This window comes from Hyphopichia burtonii (genome assembly GCF_001661395.1).
Source record: "Hyphopichia burtonii NRRL Y-1933 unplaced genomic scaffold HYPBUscaffold_1, whole genome shotgun sequence".
NCBI lineage: Eukaryota > Fungi > Ascomycota > Pichiomycetes > Serinales > Debaryomycetaceae > Hyphopichia > Hyphopichia burtonii.
This window is the reverse complement of record NW_017963728.1, coordinates 2,407,897-2,429,474: the sequence shown is the minus strand read 5'-3', so window position 1 is coordinate 2,429,474 and position 21,578 is coordinate 2,407,897. Positions and strand designations below refer to the sequence as shown.

At 35.4% G+C, this 21,578-nt stretch overlaps 11 protein-coding genes across 11 annotated transcripts; 5 read left to right on the top strand and 6 right to left on the bottom strand.

The window, feature by feature from the left end:
* Nucleotide 1: 1 nt before the first annotated feature.
* On the bottom strand, nucleotides 2-907 carry HYPBUDRAFT_155322 (uncharacterized protein; the record flags this gene model as incomplete). The annotated part of the gene is made up of 2 exons (XM_020222103.1): nucleotides 2-772; nucleotides 794-907. The coding sequence occupies 2 exons, from the start codon at nucleotides 905-907 to the stop codon at nucleotides 2-4; spliced, it is 885 nt and encodes a 294-aa protein (XP_020079488.1).
* A 399-nt stretch (nucleotides 908-1,306) lies between these two features.
* On the bottom strand, nucleotides 1,307-2,585 carry HYPBUDRAFT_151756 (uncharacterized protein). Its single transcript, XM_020220667.1, has one exon. It carries the CDS (start codon nucleotides 2,318-2,320, stop codon nucleotides 1,394-1,396), a length of 927 nt encoding a protein of 308 aa, XP_020079487.1. The 5' UTR covers nucleotides 2,321-2,585; the 3' UTR covers nucleotides 1,307-1,393.
* A 418-nt stretch (nucleotides 2,586-3,003) lies between these two features.
* On the bottom strand, nucleotides 3,004-4,242 carry OP4 (Op4p; the record flags this gene model as incomplete). Its single annotated transcript, XM_020220666.1, has 1 exon — nucleotides 3,004-4,242. The coding sequence occupies one exon, from the start codon at nucleotides 4,240-4,242 to the stop codon at nucleotides 3,004-3,006; it is 1,239 nt and encodes a 412-aa protein (XP_020079486.1).
* Nucleotides 4,243-6,030: 1,788 nt separating this feature from the next.
* Nucleotides 6,031-7,400, top strand: FAD3 (Fad3p). The gene has a single exon (XM_020220665.1). It carries the CDS (start codon nucleotides 6,106-6,108, stop codon nucleotides 7,342-7,344), a length of 1,239 nt encoding a protein of 412 aa, XP_020079485.1. The 5' UTR covers nucleotides 6,031-6,105; the 3' UTR covers nucleotides 7,345-7,400.
* Nucleotides 7,401-7,864: 464 nt separating this feature from the next.
* On the top strand, nucleotides 7,865-10,358 carry HYPBUDRAFT_237302 (uncharacterized protein). Its single transcript, XM_020223200.1, has one exon. It carries the CDS (start codon nucleotides 7,981-7,983, stop codon nucleotides 10,315-10,317), a length of 2,337 nt encoding a protein of 778 aa, XP_020079484.1. The 5' UTR covers nucleotides 7,865-7,980; the 3' UTR covers nucleotides 10,318-10,358.
* Nucleotides 10,359-10,664: 306 nt separating this feature from the next.
* On the bottom strand, nucleotides 10,665-11,338 carry RPL14 (60S ribosomal protein eL14; the record flags this gene model as incomplete). The annotated part of the gene is made up of 2 exons (XM_020222102.1): nucleotides 10,665-10,949; nucleotides 11,222-11,338. 2 exons carry the CDS (start codon nucleotides 11,336-11,338, stop codon nucleotides 10,665-10,667), a joined length of 402 nt encoding a protein of 133 aa, XP_020079483.1.
* Nucleotides 11,339-12,145: 807 nt separating this feature from the next.
* HYPBUDRAFT_101352 (cysteine--tRNA ligase) lies at nucleotides 12,146-14,419 on the top strand (the record flags this gene model as incomplete). Its single annotated transcript, XM_020218118.1, has 1 exon — nucleotides 12,146-14,419. One exon carries the CDS (start codon nucleotides 12,146-12,148, stop codon nucleotides 14,417-14,419), a length of 2,274 nt encoding a protein of 757 aa, XP_020079482.1.
* Nucleotides 14,420-14,655: 236 nt separating this feature from the next.
* On the top strand, nucleotides 14,656-15,228 carry SPC3 (signal peptidase complex subunit; the record flags this gene model as incomplete). The annotated part of the gene is made up of 1 exon (XM_020222101.1): nucleotides 14,656-15,228. One exon carries the CDS (start codon nucleotides 14,656-14,658, stop codon nucleotides 15,226-15,228), a length of 573 nt encoding a protein of 190 aa, XP_020079481.1.
* A 184-nt stretch (nucleotides 15,229-15,412) lies between these two features.
* On the bottom strand, nucleotides 15,413-18,739 carry HYPBUDRAFT_100790 (uncharacterized protein; the record flags this gene model as incomplete). The annotated part of the gene is made up of 1 exon (XM_020218074.1): nucleotides 15,413-18,739. The coding sequence occupies one exon, from the start codon at nucleotides 18,737-18,739 to the stop codon at nucleotides 15,413-15,415; it is 3,327 nt and encodes a 1,108-aa protein (XP_020079480.1).
* Nucleotides 18,740-19,240: 501 nt separating this feature from the next.
* Nucleotides 19,241-20,099, top strand: HYPBUDRAFT_151752 (uncharacterized protein). The gene has a single exon (XM_020220664.1). It carries the CDS (start codon nucleotides 19,518-19,520, stop codon nucleotides 19,677-19,679), a length of 162 nt encoding a protein of 53 aa, XP_020079479.1. The 5' UTR covers nucleotides 19,241-19,517; the 3' UTR covers nucleotides 19,680-20,099.
* Nucleotides 20,100-20,193: 94 nt separating this feature from the next.
* On the bottom strand, nucleotides 20,194-21,134 carry HYPBUDRAFT_151751 (uncharacterized protein). The gene has a single exon (XM_020220663.1). It carries the CDS (start codon nucleotides 21,104-21,106, stop codon nucleotides 20,207-20,209), a length of 900 nt encoding a protein of 299 aa, XP_020079478.1. The 5' UTR covers nucleotides 21,107-21,134; the 3' UTR covers nucleotides 20,194-20,206.
* Between the last annotated feature and the right edge of the window lie 444 nt (nucleotides 21,135-21,578).

Below are 21,578 nucleotides of genomic sequence, written 5' to 3'. Positions count from 1 at the left end.
CTTAATGGAATTTAGTCCATTTGAATAACTTTCCACCAGGGTTGACCAAGTCATCGTCGTTCTTGGAGTAGGAGTTACCGTAGTCACGGCCACCAACAGAAACTGCCCACAAGTATAACAAAAAGTCTTCGAGACTGAATTCTTTCGCAGTTTGGATTCTGTCGTTGGCCTTCTTAAGCAACTCTTCAGCAGTTATATTCTTCACTTGCAAAGTGAGCCCGTGGTCTTTTTCGTATTTCTTAGCAATGTCTTCGTAAGTGACTTCGTCAGATTCAATTCTCACCGTGTCGGGGAGTTTGGAAGGTTCAATACTAGTTAAACTAGCAACGGCATTACCAACATCTGGAAGGTAGGAAATAGCAATCTTAGTTTGTGGAGAACCAGCATAGGTGACTGTCTTGGTGTTGGCATCGATACCAACATGGCCAACAATTTCGGTTAAAAAGTGGCCTTCACCAATAAAGAAAGAGTTAACCACTTCAACAACCTTAACCCCAAAGGATCTAACATTATCGGAATGGTCGATCTTGATTTTCAAGAAACCAGGTAAATTCTTTTGAGCAGGACGGATATCAGACCCGAATTGCGATGGGATATAAACTTTTGGCTTGACTTGCTTCAAAGTGCTTTCAAGAACTGAAATGGTGTCAGGACTTGGAGGAAGCAACGAAACAATCACATCCGATCCTTTCAATTCTTCAACAACCTTAGCAACATTGGATTCGGAAAGTTCTGCTTCGACGTACTTGATAGTAGAAGTACTGGTTTTATCCTTTGCACTTCTAGTTAACACCTTAACTGGGAATTGAAGTTTATCTTTTAAATCAGGTCTGCTAAAGGCTTCGACTAAGGGGCCCCCAATGAAACCTGCACTACCAATAACTGCGACAGAAGGTTTGTAAGACATTTTGTGAGATATATGTATGTATATGTAAATAGGGTTTAATGAACAATAGAAATGTGTCAATTGAAATTACGGGATTGACCCATCCTTATATACCTTTGGATGTGGCGGCCCTTGGAGTTGTGGAGGCTATCAAGGCTTCGGTTGTTGTGTTATGGTAGTGCAAGTTGTCTTGTTTGCTGTGGTGGGTGCTGACAAATTGTCCGTAACGATGGTTTAGATAGGCAGCGAAAAGTGCTGCATTTTACTAATTTGACTAATATCATAAGACTGCTGACGTAATCCCCCGCGTAAGCTTTACTAAAACCATCAGAGTAAGCTTTACTAAAATTATCAAAACTTTCAGTGTAAGCTTCACTAAAGTTATCACCACTACATCTTCGATTACAAAGTAGGTTTAGACATGGTAAAAGACACGGTGACTTTCAATTAGAAATTACGTAATAAGAGACTAAAGTGTAGGCAAATGCATACTTATGTATGGTGTTTTTAGTTATTGAACTTGGACCAGCTCCATAGTTGGCCATTTGGATTAACCAATTCGTCATCGTTGGAAGAGTAGCTTAATCCATTGTCAGTACCCAATCCACCGAAAAGGGTTAAGTAAAAGAAAAAGTCACCAGGACCAAAAGTCTTCAGTTTACTATATTTTTCCTGGGCCGATTTCAAGGTTTGCTGGCCATCGATTTGGTTTACTTTCAATTTGATATTATGATCAACTTCATATCTGTTAATGATATCTGCATAAGAAACTTCATCCGATTGGATACGGATGGAATTGGGCAATTTCAGTGGTTCAATTGAAGCGAGCGAGGCAACGGCATTACCAATATCTGGTAGAAATGAAATTGCTACTTTGGTCTGAGGTGGACCATATAGAGTAGCAGTATTTTCTTCTTTGTTAATACCAACTTGACCAACCACTTCGTATAATGCAGATTCTGGAATAGCAAATAATGAAGTGTAAATATCAACAACTTTAACCCCGAATTCTCTGATTTTGGTAGAATGATCACTTTTAACACTAAGGAAGTCAGGAATGTTTTTTTGGACTTGTTCTAAATCAACACCGAATTGTGAAGGAATAAACACTTTTGGTTGGATTTCCTTGACAATCTCTTCAACCACCCTGAAAATTCCCAAATCTGCTGGTAATAACTCAATAATAACATCAGTACCGGCAAGCTCTTCAATGATTGCTTGTTTATTGGCCAGAGTAATTGAACCTTCAACAAACTGAACAGTAGAATTGTCTCTTTTTTGTCTAATGTTAGTTGTTAAAGCTTTAACCGGAAATTGGATTTTATCAACCAAATCCGGTCTACTAAAAGCTGCGAGAACTGGTTCTCCAAGGAATCCTGATGTTCCGAGGACAGCAACACTTGGTTTATATGAAACTGATGGTTTAGATGACATTGTCTTGTAGAATTTATTAATAATTTTTCTAATCAATTGAATACCATCCCCTTTATATAGCATAAATCTTTACTGTGGAACTCCACCCACAGTTGAAGAAAAAAACTTAGTAATACGCAATTTTATGAGTTGACTTGCTTGTGACGACAACGGTCAGTACTTTGATTTGCTTCAAACACCTCTTGTTATGTTGGGTTGGTTATCAACAAGCAAGAGCAAATAAACCAAGGATGAGCAACTATTTTCATTTTGCAGCCTGCCAAAAAAAAATACATTATTTCCAAGCAACTTTATTTCGCAACCGTTTTTTTGCTTTTTAAATTCCCTAGTTTTAATTTTACTCTACAACAATAACTTTTAATAGATAATTTTTATTTTAGTTATATATAAGAGAATTGAATGTGGTTGGATAATAATAAAACTAATAGTACAAAAGATATTGTAACCGAAAAAAGAAGCAACCTTTGTAGTTCTGTCCAAGTCACCACTAGTGATCAAAGATGAAGGAAAAAGTTGCATAAAACATAAAAAAACCCAAGAAGAGCCAAATTAAAGGATATTTAATAACATGCGACGTATTAAGGATCATGACGATAAAAAAATTTGAATAAAGGAGAAAAAAATCAAACCGGAAGTAAAAAATTGTTCGTTACTAGAAACAAATTGGGTATAATTGAACATTTCTAATAAAATCTTCTAACTTTCTTTAAAGTAGTTCCAGCGCCAGCACTATTTAAGGCAGCTTCAGCGGCAGAAGCAGCAGACAAGTCAGTGATTAAACTTGAACCGTCATCACTAGAATCGGCTTCAGTAACAGTGGCAGAAGCAGCAGCATAAGCTCTAGCTCTAGTAGAAGTAGTGGTGGCAGAAGCATCACCAGTCAAGTCACCCAAGATGGCAGCAAGAGCACCACCGGAAGAACCAGTAGCAGTGGATCCTCTAGTAGTAGCAATGGTAGTACCAGAAAGTTGAGAGTTTGAACCAGCATTGTCAATTTCAGAAGTAGTAACATTACCACCTTCAATTTCTTTAGCTAAGAAAGAAGCAATAGAGCCTGCAAATTCACCACCATGGTTTTCAATATATTCTAAACCTTTTTCTAATAAACCATTGTTCTTAGACCAGTTGTAGATATCTTCAGCAACGACAACACCTTCTCTTAATAAAGTAGATAAGAAATTAATGGTTTGATCTGGATTTTCCAAAACTTTATTCACTAATTTGGAAACGATACCAGAATTTTTAATGGCATCAACAATGGTACTGACAACAGAAGCAACATCTCTTTTATCCAAGTATTCAGAATCCTTAGTATCCAAGATATCACGTTTAACGACGTCACGTTTAACGGCATCACGTTTAGCAGCAGCAGTGGTGGTAGAAGTAGCAGTAGTGGTAGTAGAAGAGCCTCTATTACCCAAGAAATATCTAACCAATTCAACACCAGTATTGAATAAAGATTTAGCAACTCTCAACAAGACTGATCTTAAATCAGAATCATTAAGAATAGATTTGAAAACATCTTGAATAAGACCAGAGTCCCAAACGGCTTTAATTAAAGTTGGACCTTCAACAATTAAACCTCTAATGGCCTTTTTGGTGATATTAACAATTTCTTGTCTCAAGGCAGTATCATTAGTTAAAGCTCTCCAGACATCACCGATGATACCAGAGTTAGCTAAAGAAGTAACCAAGTCAGCCAATAAGCTGTCATCTCTAGCAGCCAAGGCAACAAGTTGATCTTCATCATCAATTAAATCTCTTTTAGAATGAGAATTTTCCAATTCATCCAAGATTTTTAAAACATCAGTGATACCATCTTTTTTAACAAGAGAAGTTTCAGTGGTAACTGTGGTTGGAGCAGCAGAAACGAAGGCAGTGGTAGCTAAGATGGCTAAAAGAGTTGGAGTAGAGAATTTCATTATGTATATTTGAATGTAACGATTGTAAGAATGTAAATTCTTTATTAAACTTTTTTCGATGATAAAATAAATAAAAAGAAGAATAAGTTTAAGGATATTTCAAGGATATTTATATCAGACTTGATACAATGAATTCTACCCTTTCATTTAGGAAATCCCCATTGAGTTCGAACGTTATAACCCACCAATTCGCCATTTTGCAATTTCCCTAAAGAGTTAAGTATTAGTCTTGACATTTACTATTCCGTTTTAGGAAATTCGTTCTCGCAGACAAAAAAAAAAAAAAAAAAAAATTCTGTGAACTAATAATTATTTTCAGTCTTAAGATCTATTCTAAGAGTGCCTCGAGACTTGGGAAGGGGATTCTAAACTTACCATATTCGGTTAAGAGTGTGATTACAGTTTCAGCCCTACGTGAAAACTCGAAGGAGGTAGTCCAAGAAACGCAAGCCTAGGAAGAGGTGGTATGTAGATTGATATGCTAATTACTTGGTAGTACCTGGCTCCAATTGGTATCAGTCGGTATCAAATGGGTTTTTTTCGGTACAAGCTCAAGGGAATGTCATCTGCTAATGATTGTTGGAAATCTGAGCCAATATACTAAAGAGGCCCTTTGTACATTCACGCGAGGTGGTTAAAGGGGATTCCTAGAAAGTTACTGTTTCAGGAAACCAAGCTTGAGGGTGGTTGCAAGTTATAATGAATTTCAAATAAGGTTTGGGAGTTTTAACTCTACATAGTTTCAGGATGTTTGAAGCCACCGCGATACATCTGTGAGCTCCTTTTGCAAGGAGTCTTGGTAGAAGCTTTGAAGACGTTGAACAGGGTGTTGAAGAAAAGTGAAGGAGTAAGTGAAATGGCTGAAAAAACCACAAATTGCAAACTTCCTAATTGAGAAATCAAACCTTGAGAATGAAAAACTCATTTTTACGGCCTCGACACAAGGGGGTTCTATAATTACATCAGATGGTCGTATAAATGAATATTCAGTGTCTGGAGAAGTACCCCTCATGCCGAAGACTATGGATAAGGTCGATTCGATAGGTTCGAATAGGCCCCACCTTCCTTAGTCGAGCTTGACTCAAGGAGCATGTCGCTTGTATTCGTGCTTGCAGCCATGCTTGTATTGTCTAAACTTATGAATTTATATCAACATATATCAACACATAGTGTGTATATAATGGTGTATATAATGGCGTATATAATGGTATATATAATTGTATATAAACGTATGAATTACTCGCACCCAGACACCAGCCAACGGTTTTTTCCCAATCCTCGGTCACGTGACACAATAAAACGGTATTTTATTTTCTTGATTCTTCGGATGAAGTGCTTCGACGGTGGACTGAACTAATTCAAGGTGCCAATAAAGCACCACGGAGTTGTCAGCCTTCGTATATACCCTCGACTGCTCAGGAAGCACGCGGAGGTCTGCTCTTCTCACCGTTTGAGCATTGACCTTTTTTCCTCAGGCACACGGGGATAGAATGCGGCTATAAATCAGATTTGGTCCAGGTATCGCCATGTCCCGTACCCTTCTACACTACTTTACTCGACATCACTCCTCTATGGTGCTCTTGTACCCTTCTATGTAACTCGTCCTGCTCTCTGATTTCTGCCGTAGGCATCTACGGAAGGACAGCCAAACAGCCCATCGCAGAGACGGTGAAGTGCTATTGTGTAAACGTTTATTTGTCGAATTACGCCTTGATGAACAATAGATTTTTTTTTTTTTTTTTTTTTTTTTTTTTTTTTTTTCACTTTGGTTTCTTTTTCAAGGTGCCAACGAGTTATCATCGAGATATATAAAAGAAAAAATTGTAGGCCAGTTGGTTTTCTATTGAGTGTAAGTAGTCAGCCATGTCAGCAGTTGAAAGTGTCGTCACTCAAAGAAGCAAGAAGGAACCAAGTTCAAATTTGGTAACCATTGATACCAATGGTAACGAATTCAAAGTTCCTGATTATACTATCAAAGATATTCTTTCAGCCATTCCAAAACATTGTTATAACAGATACTTATTCAAGTCTTTAGGATATGTTGTTAGAGATATTAGTATGATGGTGTTAATTAGTTACACCGGACATAAGTTAATTCCTCAAGTTAATATTGAGGACCATGCTAGTGTTAGTTATTGTTTAAGAGGTGCTTTATGGTTTTTGCATTCGTATTTGATTGGGTTATTTGGATTTGGGTTATGGATTTTGGCTCATGAATGTGGCCATGGGGCATTTTCAGATTACCAGAATTTAAATGATTTCATCGGTTGGGTGTTACATTCCTACTTGGTTGTTCCATATTTTTCCTGGAAGTTTTCCCATTCAAAACACCATAAGGCCACTGGCCATCTTCGTAAAGACATGGTTTTCATTCCATATACAAAAGAAGAGTTTTTGGAAAAAAATGGTGCTAGTAAAATTTCTGAAATTATGGAAGAATCCCCAATCTACTCTTTTGCCGTACTTGTATTCCAACAATTGGGTGGTTTACAACTTTACTTGGCTACCAATGCCACTGGTCAAACTTATGAAGGTTATTCTAAAATTGCCAAATCTCATTATGCTCCAAAATCTCCGGTTTTCGATAAACACCAATTCTGGTATATCATTTACTCTGATATTGGGATCTTACTTACTTTCACCATGGTCTACCAATGGTACAAGAACTTTGGTTTTTTCAACATGTCGGTTGATTGGTTAATGCCTTGGTTATGGGTTAATCATTGGTTGGTTTTCGTTACTTTCTTACAACATACTGATCCTTCAATGCCTCATTATAAAGATAATGAATGGACTTTTGCCAGAGGAGCTGCTGCCACCATCGATCGTAACTTTGGTTTCGTTGGTCAACATATCTTTCATGATATTATCGAAACTCATGTTTTACATCATTACGTTTCAAGAATCCCCTTTTATAACGCTAGAGAAGCAACCGATGCTATTAAAAATGTTATGGGTGATCATTACAGATACGAAGGTGAAAACATGTGGAAATCCTTATGGAAAGTCATTAGATCTTGTCAATACGTTGATGATGATCAAAATAATGGTGTTATGATGTTCAGAAATGTAAATGGTATTGGTATTAAACCAAAAGATTAGATTTTAGGTTTCTTCAATTGTATTATATTATAGATCTCATATATATTACTTCTAGCTCTTTACGTCCTTTTCCTTCTCATTCATTCTTATATATTTATTTTATGTATTTAAATTCATAGTTTCGTTTTAATTTGATTTCCATCAATTTTTGGCAATTATCAACAAAATTGCTTCATAACATGACCTATCCCATTTTTTCTAATTATGCCCGAACTACACGAATATAGTCATTACCCCTTCTCTACATCAACGGAAATGCATAGGAAAGAATAAATATCTGAATTGTTCAAGTAGCTTCAATCTTTATCAAAAGTTGCAGCCAAAGTTATTGCTCCATTTCTTTCCTACCCACCCAGTTTGAACTCAACTCCTATTCTAACTGGAGCCAGAACTAGCTCATCTCATCCTACACACTGAATTCCAAACAGAAGTAATCACTATACATATCCATCTACTCTTATCAAAACCTAGGAAACCATTGAATCGCATCAAATCAGATATTGAAAAAGTAAGCCAAAAGATTTCATGCAGGACATATCCCAACTTGAAAAATTCAACCGAGAAAAAAACAAAAAAATTCATCGAATGAAAAATTATTGAATCCAATAACCAAAAGCTTTTGAGTTAACAAGGAAGATGTCTAGATTCTTACGTGGTATTACCCAAGGGGTTGCCACTGTTAAACAGGGTGTCTCACCGTTGGGGTTTTCCATTCGTAGTAGCTCATTCGGTGCAAGATCATTTCATCAAGCTAGAATTAACAGAGAAGATGCTGATCTGATTAATGAACTTACCAAAATTCCAGAAACTTATGAAGAAGAAAAAGTTGTCATTGATAAGATCAATAACTACATCAGTGAAACTGATAAATCAAATGCCACTAGATTAAGAAATATTGGTATTTCTGCTCATATTGATTCTGGTAAAACTACTTTCACTGAACGTGTTTTATATTATACTGGTAGAATTAAAGCTATTCATGATGTTAGAGGTCGTGATGGTGTTGGTGCTAAGATGGATCATATGGATTTAGAAAGAGAAAAAGGTATTACTATTCAATCTGCTGCAACTTATTGTTCTTGGGAAAAAGATGATAAAGATTATCATTTTAATTTAATTGATACTCCAGGTCATATTGATTTTACTATTGAAGTCGAAAGAGCATTAAGAGTTTTAGATGGGGCTGTTTTAGTTGTTTGTGCAGTTTCCGGTGTGCAATCCCAAACTGTTACTGTTGATCGTCAAATGCGTCGTTATAATGTTCCAAGAATTACTTTTGTTAATAAAATGGATAGAATGGGTGCTAATCCATTTAGAGCTATCGAACAAATTAATCAAAAATTGAAGACTCCTGCAGCTGCCATTCAAGTTCCAATTGGATCCGAATCAGAATTGAAAGGGGTTGTTAATATCATTGATCGTGTTGCTTTATATAATGAAGGTTCTCAAGGTGAAATATTAAGAGCTGATACTAATATTCCAGCTGATTTAGTTGATCTTGTTGAAGAAAAAAGAGCTCTATTAATTGAAACTTTAGCTGATGTTGATGAAGAAATTGCTGATATATATTTGGAAGGTGAAGAACCAAATGTTGAACAAATTAAAGGTGCAATTAGAAGAGCCACTATTGCTAGAAAATTCACTCCAGTTTTAATGGGATCTGCCTTAGCTAACACTGGTATTCAACCAGTTTTAGATGCAGTTGTTGATTATTTACCTCAACCAAATGAAATTTTAAATACTGGGTTAGAACTTATTAAAGGAGAAGAAAAACATATTAACTTAATTCCATCAAGTACTGAAGATTTTGTTGGTTTAGCATTTAAATTAGAAGAAGGTAAATTTGGACAATTAACTTATATTAGGGTTTATCAAGGTAAATTGAAGAAGGGTAATTATATTAATCATCTTAAATCTGGTAAAAAAGTTAAAGTTGCAAGATTAGTTAGAATGCATTCAAATGATATGGAAGATGTTGAGGAAGTTGGAGCTGGTGAAATTTGCGCAACTTTTGGTATTGATTGTGCTTCAGGAGATACATTTATTGGGCAAAATTCTAATCGTGCAATTACAATGAGTTCGATGTTTGTTCCGGATGCAGTTATATCATTATCAATTCATCCAAAATCAAAAGATAATGGATCATTATCAAAGGCCATGAATAGATTTCAAAAAGAAGATCCAACTTTTAGAGTTACATTTGATAAAGAATCAAAAGAAACTGTTATTTCAGGTATGGGTGAATTACATTTAGAAATTTATATTGAAAGAATGAGACGTGAATATAATATTGATTGTGTTACTGGTAAGCCACAAGTTGCATATCGTGAAACCATTACTGCTCCAACCACATTTGATTATACTCATAAAAAACAAAGTGGTGGTGCTGGTCAATATGGTAGAGTAATTGGTGATTTTACTCCAATTGAAAATGAAAATAAATTTAGTCAAAGTATTGTTGGAGGTAAAATTCCAGAAAAATTTTTACTTGCTTGTTCAAAAGGTTTTGAAGATTCTTTAGAGAAAGGGCCATTAATTGGACATAGAGTTTTAGGGGTTCATATGCATGTTAACGATGGTCAAACCCATATGGTTGATTCATCCGAATTATCATTTAGAACCGCATCCAAAGGAGCTTTTAGACAAGGGTTCTTAAATGCCAAACCAGTTATTTTAGAACCGATTATGAATGTTGATATAACTGCACCAAATGAATTTCAAGGACAAGTTGTTGGATTAGTTACTAAATTAGGAGGGATGATTAATGAAACCGTTAATAATCAAGATGAATTTAGTATTAATGCCGAATGTTCTTTGAATTCAATGTTTGGATTTTCAACTTCCTTAAGAGCATGTACTCAAGGTAAAGGTGAATTTACCTTAGAATTTCTAAAATATGCCCAATGTTCACCACAATTACAGAAACAGTTAATTGCCGATTATGAAAAGGCGGAAGCTGAAAAGAGAAAGTAAATAGATGATTAGAAACTTGTATATAGAAAAAAAAAAAAATAATAAAAGATGATCTACAATAGTTAATCCTGGGGTAAAAGGGTAGAATATTGATTTTATACAAATTATGGTAACGTAAACATTAAAAAACTAGAAAGAAAAGAATACCCATTAAAAAATACAAAGAGATAAATGGGAAAAACCTAAATAAGATACCCTGAAATGGAAAAACTAAAGATACATAAGGAAAATTGAAAAGAAATAACAGATACTAATATATATTAAGAGGTTTTTCTTTTTTTATCCTTTTTCTTTTTTAATGTATTTTTTATAAAGATTAATTTTATTTAATAATTTATAATGTTTATTTAAGCTTTAGCGACAGCTTTTTTAACAGCATATCTTCTTTGTTTCTTTAAGACTAAAACTTGGAATCTTTCGAAATCAGTTAATTGAGCTCTCTTTTGTTTTTGATCTAATTTCTTGGACCAAGCGGTTTTAGACCATTTAGCATCAACTTCAGCAGCAGCCCATTTTTTGGTAACGGTGGCAGTTCTGGCACCTCTTGGTAAGTTTGGTAAGACAATTGGGGTTAAGACAACTTTACCTAATTGGATGTTTTGTCTTTGGATTTTTGGACCATCAATTAAAACCTAAATAAAACGTTAGTATTCCACTTTAAAAGTATAAGAATAAGCCGGATATGCAAGGGTATTTTTCTTCATCTTCCTTTCTTCATTCAGTCATCTCCTTTATTTTACACTCTTCATATTAACTCTTCACTCTTCACTCTTCACTCTTCACTCTTCACTCACTCTTCACTCTTCACTCACTCTTCACTCTTCACTCTTCTCTCATTCGTTCTTCTTGTCTCATTCTACTATCCACCTCCACATCCTTATTCATAACTTCATTTTATACATACTCTTTTTTGATCAATGATTTCAACAACGGTAGCTAAGTCTTTGTTGTTAACTAAAACAACACGACCAACTTCGACGAATCTCCAGTTAGCAGCTTTAACAGTAGAGTATGAAGACATATTTGATTACTATATTGATTAGATGAACTAACTATGATAATGTAAGTAAAGTAGGTCGAAATTTTTTTCTACTTTTTTTTCTAATGATACCGTTCTTGAGATTTTTCGCTTTGGGTGCGCTCTAGACATCGCTGTTTTTGTGCCTCGATGGAAAATTTTCATCCTCACTAAACTCGTCTTCCCGACTAGGCCGGCACGTGCGCGCACCCTGGCGCTCTAGGGCTGCTGCCCTGGCGTCACCGGGACCAAAGCGTCTCGGTTTTCTCTTGCCAGTAAATTTTCAGTGCTGTTTGCGATTTTGACTTCACTTGTTTCTTCCTTTTCCCCCAGCATTCATTGAAAGGTATGTTTCAATTCAGTGGATCCTTCTATGATGACTTATAATTTGCGTTCTAGAGTGGTGGGCCTGAAACACGCCTAGTTTCATATAGGGCCGGCCATGCTATGCGACCAACCTACTATCTGACCGGGACCAATTGGTTTTCTCTATTGCAGTACTAACGATTAATATAGCTATAAGAAAGTGATGTGCTGAACTGTAGTTTAGATCCGTACATTTGTGTAGACCCGTACATTTTATAATTTGTTTTTGTTTTTGTTTTTGTTTTTCTCCTGCGCAGGTTTTGGAGCCCGCGCACTGGCTCAAAAAAGGCCCATGCACCAATATTTTTCTAAAAAAGGTTGGTACACCAGGGGGACTCAAGGTGATGAAAAATGAAAATTTAGTATGGCATTCCCACCATCAAGGACTAACAAAGGTGTATGTATAGATCCCGTATAAGTTGTTTGAGGAAAATACCGTTCAGAATGTCTTCGACCAAAGTTCAGCAACCCGATTGGATCAAGCCCGTGGGTAAGGAGGAGCCCAAATTAAGACTCTACAATTCGTTGACTCGGACTAAAAATGAGTTTATTCCAATTACTACAAAGCATATAAACTGGTATTGTTGTGGACCAACCGTTTACGACCATTCCCATATGGGACATGCAAGAAACTACGTATCCACTGATATCTGTAGAAGAATATTACAGGATTACTTTGGGTATAATATTAACTTTATTCAAAACGTTACTGATATCGATGATAAAATTATCATTGCCGCTCGTCAAGAATACTTATTTGAACAGAAAATATCAAACGTTTATGAAAAAGTTAATGATGAGTTGGTAGAGGTTTCTAAAAAACATCTTTCTGATTATATTTCTAAAAATTTACCCCAATTTAATCAAGATCAAGATTTTATAGATTGGATCAATCAGGTTAACACTGAACAAGAAACTCAACTAAATCCCAAATTCCCAATGTATCTTAAAGCTTCCAAGTTGGCTCATCAAACCATCTTTGATGATAATGCTAAGAATGTGCCAATCATTGATTTCTTACAAAATATTAAAGAAATTTCAATGCCAAGTTTAGATAAAGAATTCGGTTCAACAGTTAATGATCCTTCTATCTTTAGAAAACTTCCTTCCTATTGGGAAAACAAATTCAATGAAGATATGTCCAAATTGAATGTTTTACCTTCTTCAATTACTACTAGAGTCAGTGAATATATTCCAAATATCATTGATTTTGTTGATAAAATCATTGAAAATGGTTATGCTTATTCCACTAATGATGGTTCAGTCTATTTCGATACTTTCAAATTCGAAAATGATCCAAATCATGATTATGCTAAATTACAACCTTGGAATAAAGGTTCTTTAGAATTAATTAATGATGGTGAAGGTTCTTTATCAACTGGTCAATCTTCTAAAAAATCTACTGCTGATTTTGCTTTATGGAAAGGTTCAAAACCTGGTGAACCCTCTTGGCCTTCGAAATGGGGTGATGGTAGACCGGGTTGGCATATCGAATGTTCGGTGATGGCTTCCGATATCACGGGCGAAACTATGGATATTCATTCTGGTGGTGTGGATTTATGTTTCCCCCATCATGATAATGAATTAGCCCAATCGGAAGCTTATTATAATAATAAACAATGGGTTAACTATTTCTTGCATAATGGTCATTTACACATTCAAGGTCAAAAAATGTCAAAATCTTTGAAAAACTTCATCACCATTGAACAAGCTTTGAAAGACTTTTCAAGTAGACAATTAAGATTGGTTTTTGCATTAAGTTACTGGGATAAACCAATCGACTTCAAAGATAGTTTGATTCAAGAAGTCAAAACTTATGAATCTACCCTTTCGAAATTCTTCACCAATGTTCGTGCCTTAAATAATGATGTTAAACATAAAATTTCCATCGATGGTACTAATCCTTCTAAAAAAATATCTCAGCACGAAAGAGATTTATTACAAAGCTTAAAACAAGCCCAGACTGATGTTCACTCCGCCTTTTGTGATAATTTATCAAGTCCTCAGGTTTTAAGAATAATTCAAGATTTAGTCTCTAAATCAAATAACTATATCCAATTAACTTCTTCTGGTGAAACTGAATTAAGAATTGATTCTTTACTTCAAATCACTAGATGGATCGTCAAAATTTTGGATATTTTGGGTTTTGATGCTAGATCTGATAAATTAGGCTGGTTGGATTCTACTACCGAAGGTGATTCTTCATCCTCTAAAGAAGATGTTGCTTTACCTTATGTTAAAGCCTTAGCACAGTTCCGTGATTCTATTCGTAATTCGGCAATTAATAAGTCCCAATACAGTGACTTCCTTGATGCTTGTGATTCTCTTAGATCTGATTTGGTTAATTTAGGCGTTTCTTTAGATGATAGACCTAACGGTTCAGCTTTGGTTAAATTCTTGAACCCCCAAGAGCAAGAACAATTAATCAACCAACAAAAGGCAAAAGAACAAGCTTTAATCGAAAAGCAAAAGAAAAAAGAGGAACAAGCCTTAGCTAATGCTAAAAAGGAACAAGAAAAATTAGAAAAAATGAAAGTTAACCCTCAAGACTTATTCAAAGATACGTCTTTATACTCCGAATGGGATGACCAAGGTATTCCAACCAAGGACAGCAAAGGTGAAGAAGTTACCAAGAGTATGAGAAAAAGATTAACCAAACAATATCAACAACAAGAAAAACTCTACCAAGAGTATTTGAAATTAGAAAATAAAAATTAAGTTTCATCATTTCCTTAATTTTCATATATTTTCATTTCTTTAATTATATAATTCTAACAGTAAATAGTTAAGCTAATTCTTATTGCAAAAAAGAACGCGACATATTTGTAACATGTTTTCCGACATTTTAACAACTGCGACATTTACCCTGTTTCTCAAAGCGAACACGCAACTTAACTTTTTTTCAGATTAAGTGCTTCTTCCGAAATATATCAATTAGAAAGGAATTGGCCAAAATGTTTAATATAGTAAGTAGATTCCAAGCAGTTGCTAACCAAGCACTTACATCAAGTGTAATTTTATCTGCATTAGTTATAGTCACAACCTTACTACAATTATATTCAACTGATGTTTGGTCAATAAATTCCACTAGTGTGTCAAATATAAAGCCAACTGCCCTGGTTAAAAACTCTTTCAATTACGGGTCTGTCAATAGAAAACCAAAGGAAAACTCGAAAATACAGTTCGACATAGATGCTGATTTGACCCCATTATTCAATTGGAATACCAAACAAGTTTTCATATATTTAACTGCTGAATATCCAGGTAAAAGTGAAGGTTCGTCAAATAAGGTCACCTATTGGGATAAAATCATCACCAAACCAGAAGATGCAAAAATCCTGTTGAAAAATCAAAGATCCAAGTATTCAGTTTGGGATATCGAAAAGTCTTTCAGAGGAAGAGACGCGATCGTTAAATTGGAATGGAATATACAACCTCATATTGGTCCTTTGCTTTTTGGTGAAACTCAAACAGAAGAAACCTTTAAGTTCGCTGAAATACAAGATAAAAAAAAAGATAAGAATTAATGAATAAAGTTTATATATACAAATATATTTACAAGGAAATTTTTAATGACAGTTCGTTAAAGTTTGAAATAAGTTCTTCCATTTTGAAAGGAAATGACATATTGTAGTATCATAAATCTGTAAGACCATTGACCCGAAGCTTGTAACCAGGACAAGTAGAAGCAAACAGGCGAAAATCGTAAAATTATCTTATGTTAGGATCATCCTTTGCAATAGAGAGAGCTTCGAATGTACGCATTGCACGATCCTTCAAGTTTTCTTTAGTATCTGGAGGTGATATTATCTTATCTATCTCTTTGCGGAATAAACGATAACGAAATCTCGATATTTGATCGTATAGCAAGAAATCCATCGTATCAGGAAAGTCATCCATTAGTTCGAAGGCCCTCATTTTGTTACCTCTGCAGTACCTTTTAACCTCTTTGAGTATGCGGTTTGCTAATCCAGAATCAAGCTTGTTACTTGAGTATATACTTTGTTCTGGGTTGAAAAATTTGATTGGAGAATTCATTACTTTCTCGAGAGTCCATCCACGTCTGTGCCATGTGTGATTAAACTCATCCAATTTTCTATTGATAAAAGCTCTGATATCACCACCTGGCCATCTATTTCGAAGGACATTGATATCGGCATCGTAAAATCTGCTAAATATATCAAAAGATTTTGAGAGAAATTCGTGATTGTCATGTCTGGATGCATAGGTTAGGATAAGTTTATACATATATTGCAAATGTTTGTGAAGATTACGTTCAATCATACTACCTCTGACTAAATATTTTTCACAAATATCAAGAACAATAGGAATCAGCTCTTCGTTAGGGAGAAGAAGAATATTTTTAATTATGATTCTGTATTGCTCACCCGTTAATCTCACATTATTCATATTTGAATTATTGTATACCGTCAAATAATTAGCTGGCCCTTCACTGTTATGGCCAATGCAAATAAATTTGAATTTTACTAAGTCTCGATAAGGTTTTTGAAGTCCAAATGGAATTACTATAAGTTCCTTTTGAGAAAATGGGTGATTTTCGACATAAGTCCTCAGTATTTTTTCAATATCATTGAGCCCACTATCAATTAATCTCTCGGCTAAAGCAAGATTACCTTGGGAGACATATAGTCTAGACATTTCTTGATAAATCGCTATTCTTAAATTAATAGGTAGATTTGACCCAAGTTTTACTTTTAGTTGATCTAGGAAATGATTCACGAGTTGACTATTGGACATATACAGATTCTTAACATCAGATAGGACAAATCTGCAGACAATTCTGCACAAGTTTGGAGCTTCATTTTTAAAATTAGATTCTGAAGCAGATGGCTTATCCGTCTCATCTATGGTTAAACCATTCAATTCGAATATTGAACTTAATAACTTAAAAGAGGAACGTTCTCCTCTGATCTTATCAAAATGTATTAAGGATTGAATAAGGTAGTAGTATGTCAGGGTAGTAATCTTAAGTCTGAGAGACGCCATTTCACGATAAGAATCCATTATTTGGTGGTATCCTTCGAAATTATCTAATTTTGAATAATGTGATAAGAAAGGAATAAAGTGCCCTTCCTCTAAAATTTTCTGTTTCTTAACCTCATCGAGGACTTCTAAAGCTTTGTCAAAATCTGATCGAATGTGAAACCTAATGAGCTCGGAATAAAGCCCTGCCAGATACTTCCTACTCATTTCGTGTTTTTCAGCTAAATAGACTATCTGCCAGGCTTTCTCGTGTACAAAATCTTTCATATTTGGGTCAAGTGAAGCTTTATACCAATGTCTATAATTTCTCAATTGAAGGGTATAGATATCAGAACCCCTGAATGGAACATCTGATACTGACTGGCCTTCATGCACGGCCCACTCAGCTCTCTCAAATTCTTCAAACCGTATATAAGCTTGAGTTAATGCAATATAAACTTCCTTGCTATCCATATCTCGTTCTTTTGCCAATTTGAATATATGCTCAATGTCCCTCAAAGCGTAGTTATCGTTAAGATATTTGATCAATTGGGCCACTAAATCTGAATCTATGAGTTGTGAGCCTGTTCTATCTTGAATATCGAGAGCGCTGGTGAATAAAGAAAGGGCCCCATTGACATTTGTGGATTTAAATTTTAGCTTGAATAGTAACGAGTATAGATACGCCAGTGATGCATTATTCTGTTCATCTTGAACATTTTGCTGATATTGATTAAACCAGTAAGTTGCCTTTTCTTCATCATCATGAAATACATTAGAATTTATCAAAGCAGCAAAAATTGCAGGAGTTGGCTTAATTTTACGTTTCATTAACTGATGGTATAATTTTTCAATTTGCTCTCGTGCACCAATAGAGGCAATACCATTCATGACAATAGCATAATGGTTAACGAACGGTAGTTGTCCTCTTCCGTACATTTCCTCAAATTGCTGTTGAAGCAATTTCCAATCTTTGAATTCTTCACTAACCTGTAACAAAATTTCAATTTGATCGTCATGATGAAGTGTGGGAAAGTTCTTGTAAAGTTTCAAAACATCCTCATACTTCTTCTGTTTCCTAAGAGCGTTCATACCGTATTTGAGATCTTTATAATTCAAAACATCCGACTCTCCTTCGAGCAAGCGATGTAATCTATATTTGTGTTCCCAATAATGGAGAGTGAGACTAGGTATTATTAATGCAGACATTGTTGACGTTAAAAAATTACGATATCTGGATGAATCATAGAGTGATTCGATAATCTGTTTTAACTTGGTGACATGTTCCTCGATTTCTATACCTGAAGGCAGTTCAGCTATTAATTGTAAGGAAGTTTTATAAACATTATATTTTGGGGTGGTAAAATCAAGATGTTCATCACCGACAAATCTTAATAAATCGAAGAAACTTCTTATTATATAATAGGAGTCATCTATATCTGAGGAATGAAGAAGACCTTTACGAGCAAAAATATCTAAAAAGCGTCTTTTATCCGGTAAAGATACCGAAGATTTCTTCAAATAAAGGATCATTCTTTCTCTATCAAAAATCAATCCTCCCACACTATCAGTATCCAATCGCATAGTTTGGGCCAAAATATCTGCGTAAGATTTTTCAATACTCGAATTTTCGGAAGATAATAATGGTAATATCAACTTTTCATATGAATTATATTCCCTTTCATTCATCATGAAATGAATGAAACGGTCCTTATTCAGCAAAAGCTCGTTTTTCAATTGGATGATTTTGAAAGTGTCTTGTTTGGAACCAGAACGTAAAAACACTTGATACCAAGTATTAAAGAGTAAGGATTTAACTTCTGGGGTTGGGTATTGGCTTGCTATTTCCAATGCATTTCTAAAGTTGGTACCGACAATGTCAATATTTGCTTTAGTGGTATGAACTGTTTCCAAAAAATTTAAGTATGACTCTAGCACGTATTCATCGTGAAGTATATTTTGAACTAAAGTGTATCTATGCTCGATCCTTAAGGAAGGCTTTGACGTGAACTGAATTGGTCGTCTGGGTTCTACTTTGGGAAGGCCTTCATACATGATGAATCTTTTAAAGATCAAAGGCCGTATATGCAATGAGGTGATTTTTTTATATGATGGAGATGCACTTGGAATATGTAAAGCTCGAAGAGATATTATATGAGAGCTTGAGGAATATGTTTGAACCAATCTCCACGGTAGAAGTGGTAGAAGTGGTCCACTTCCCGAAGTCTTCGTTTGCAGAAATCGAATGGCCATCTGCAGAATGAAAAATGATTTAGCTCTTCTGTCTAAAGAAAATTAAAGACTGGCCACGGGGAAAAAAATCCTGAAAGTATTTTGAGGCTGTGAGAGAGTTAATTGGACTCAATGTCAAGGCTTCTTGATCTGTGAATATCGTCTGATAGTAATCTTTTCAAGTAGTAATCTTTTCAAGTCCTCTTGATTTTTTTAGTGGAAGAGTCTTCTCATTTTACAGTGAAAAAGAGCACCATCAACAAAAAAACTTCCGTACAAACCATCTGATTCTACAAATCAATTTACTACACTAGAATAACTTAAGGACCAATGAATGTTTATTACGCGTCTATGTATCTTGAAACAAGCCTATTGAATGTGTCTTTATCATCAGAGTCATTAAATCAGTTTTTTGTTTATGTAGTCAGTGAAGCAGAAACTTCTCGTACAGTGTGAATATAAAAAAATCATCATTGAAAAGAGCACATTAACATCAAGTTCAAGGTATATCAAGCTGTGGAAAGCTCAACACTATACAAAAGAATAAATAAAGCCTAAAACCAGTTAGTCACTGACTTAACTCCAACCTATCAAGTACGAAATGTCTACGGATTCGAGCATCAGCAAACGACCTTTCATCACCTCTTATTCATCAACATCTCATAAAATTTGTACACAGAGATGCGACTCCTTCCCATATTGTACAAGAAAGGGACAAATAAGGTTAAATATGTCCGCCCGGTCGACAAGTATCCTCATTTAGAATCCGTGATAACTTTCATTCACCTGAAAATTTTTAGAAAAAAAAAACATACCTAGAACAATTGTTAGTATTTAAACTCGGACAAATCAATCATGGATTGATCCTGATTGTTCTGATAGGCTCATACAAGGCTGAAACTTAACGATAAATGCTGTTGTCAACCCGGATAATTCAGTTGGAACAATTGGTTTAATGCAAATAATCACCGCCAGTAAAACAGATCAAGACCAGATTCCACGAATGGTTTCATGCAAAATAAACATACCCTTCATTAATCCTCTTTATAGCCCTGATTCATCAGGCTCGATCTCCTCGTGCTTAACTCTTCAAAAAGCTGTACTGGTAAAAAGAGAAGCAGTTGTTCCTTTTTTATAATTTAAATGAAAATTTTTTCGAGGCAAATCGCAGTAGAAACTCCAATCCCGCGGCGCACGACCCCAAATCTTTAGGGCTTGTCGAGGCTGCCAAAAGGACGGTCTTCTACTGCAAAAAGACATTGAATACATGATTTTATTGACTCTAGACATCTATACTTTTATTCCAAAGAAAGTTATTTTAACCAAGACGGTGAAAAGTAAATGGGTCACGCCCAAGGCCAATAAGACAGTGATATGCTGTCTATTTGACTGCTCGGTATTACCTTCAGCTAAAAGCAAAGTATTCTTTTTAACTATAGGGCTAATTTTGCTGATATTACTCAAGCCAGTAATTGCCCCACTCAAGACCACTATGACCCATTCAAGCATATTCAAAATGAGATGATGCTTTTCGTTGCTTATGAATAAGACAATCAAAAAATTGACAATTGTGATTGGGAACCATAAAACATTGGTGTATCCATAAATTGAGATTACTTTTGTTAATGAAAGTCTTTCTGGGAATTTTAAGATCCAAGTGGTGAATGCAAATAGTAAAACAGGAACTAGTAAGTTATAGCCGTAAAACAAGGTAATTGATTGTGTAAGTAGTTCAAAACTATAATTATATTTGGCCTCTTTACCAGAGTGAAGCCATCCTGATAGAAGGTTGGATCCTGTTGCACTCACAAACATCAAAAATATCAAGGTTCCGGTGATCCAGATGAATCCATATAATTCAGTCGATTCGTCGTTATCGCTATTCGTTGGCGAAAACGAATTGCTCAACGGATTGAGTGCCATCTGTATTTTAGTGAAGAATTGCTCCGAATCTAGGTCGAAGAACTTTCTGTAGAAACTGATTTGAAACATGTGTGACTTAGATGGGTCAATTGGAATCTGTGGTTGGATAACTTCTGGTTCTGTACTGTTATTCTGATGGTTGGTCTGGCTTGGTACTGGGTTTCTGGCCTCCGCATTATCAGGCTCAATGAAATACCCATCGTTTTGGTCAATCAATGACTCTCCCTGCGGGTCTGCTCCTCCGACCTCTTTGTACGCGTTCGACATACTCTGTTCGTATATGTTATTAATATTGATTCACTATTTATCTATAGAGTATTCTTAGTCCTTTCGAATCCCAAAACGAAAAAGAAAAAAACGACAGATTGTGTGCGGGTAATGCCAAAACCAAGTGGTGTACGGGTGCATTCTTTTGCAACTATCAAGAATCAAGGGAAGACTTTGGATTGCCATTCCATACCGATCCCTTCTTTCTGTTTATTTTAGATTTGGTTTGGTTGGGATTCTGGGCTGCTCTGTAGAAAGATTTCAGTGCTATTCTCAAGGTGTCAAAATTCAAAAAATTAGTGGCTTCGAGAGGTTCCCCAGGTGTTGCAGCAGCACTTCCTGATGTTGTAGAAGCCGTAATAGTCGTTTCTGGGGATTTGAAGTCCTGAATGGTCTTTGCAGAGACCAGTTCAAGCTCGGGACGCTCCTGCTCGAACCAGTCGTTGGAGTAATACGAATCTTCGTCTCCTTG

Coding starts and splice junctions, on each gene's coding strand:
- HYPBUDRAFT_151756 (XM_020220667.1), bottom strand. CDS start 2,320: ATGTCATCTAAACCATCAGTTTCATATAAACCAAGTGTTGCTGTCCTC.
- FAD3 (XM_020220665.1), top strand. CDS start 6,106: ATGTCAGCAGTTGAAAGTGTCGTCACTCAAAGAAGCAAGAAGGAACCA.
- HYPBUDRAFT_237302 (XM_020223200.1), top strand. CDS start 7,981: ATGTCTAGATTCTTACGTGGTATTACCCAAGGGGTTGCCACTGTTAAA.
- HYPBUDRAFT_151752 (XM_020220664.1), top strand. CDS start 19,518: ATGTCTACGGATTCGAGCATCAGCAAACGACCTTTCATCACCTCTTAT.
- HYPBUDRAFT_151751 (XM_020220663.1), bottom strand. CDS start 21,106: ATGTCGAACGCGTACAAAGAGGTCGGAGGAGCAGACCCGCAGGGAGAG.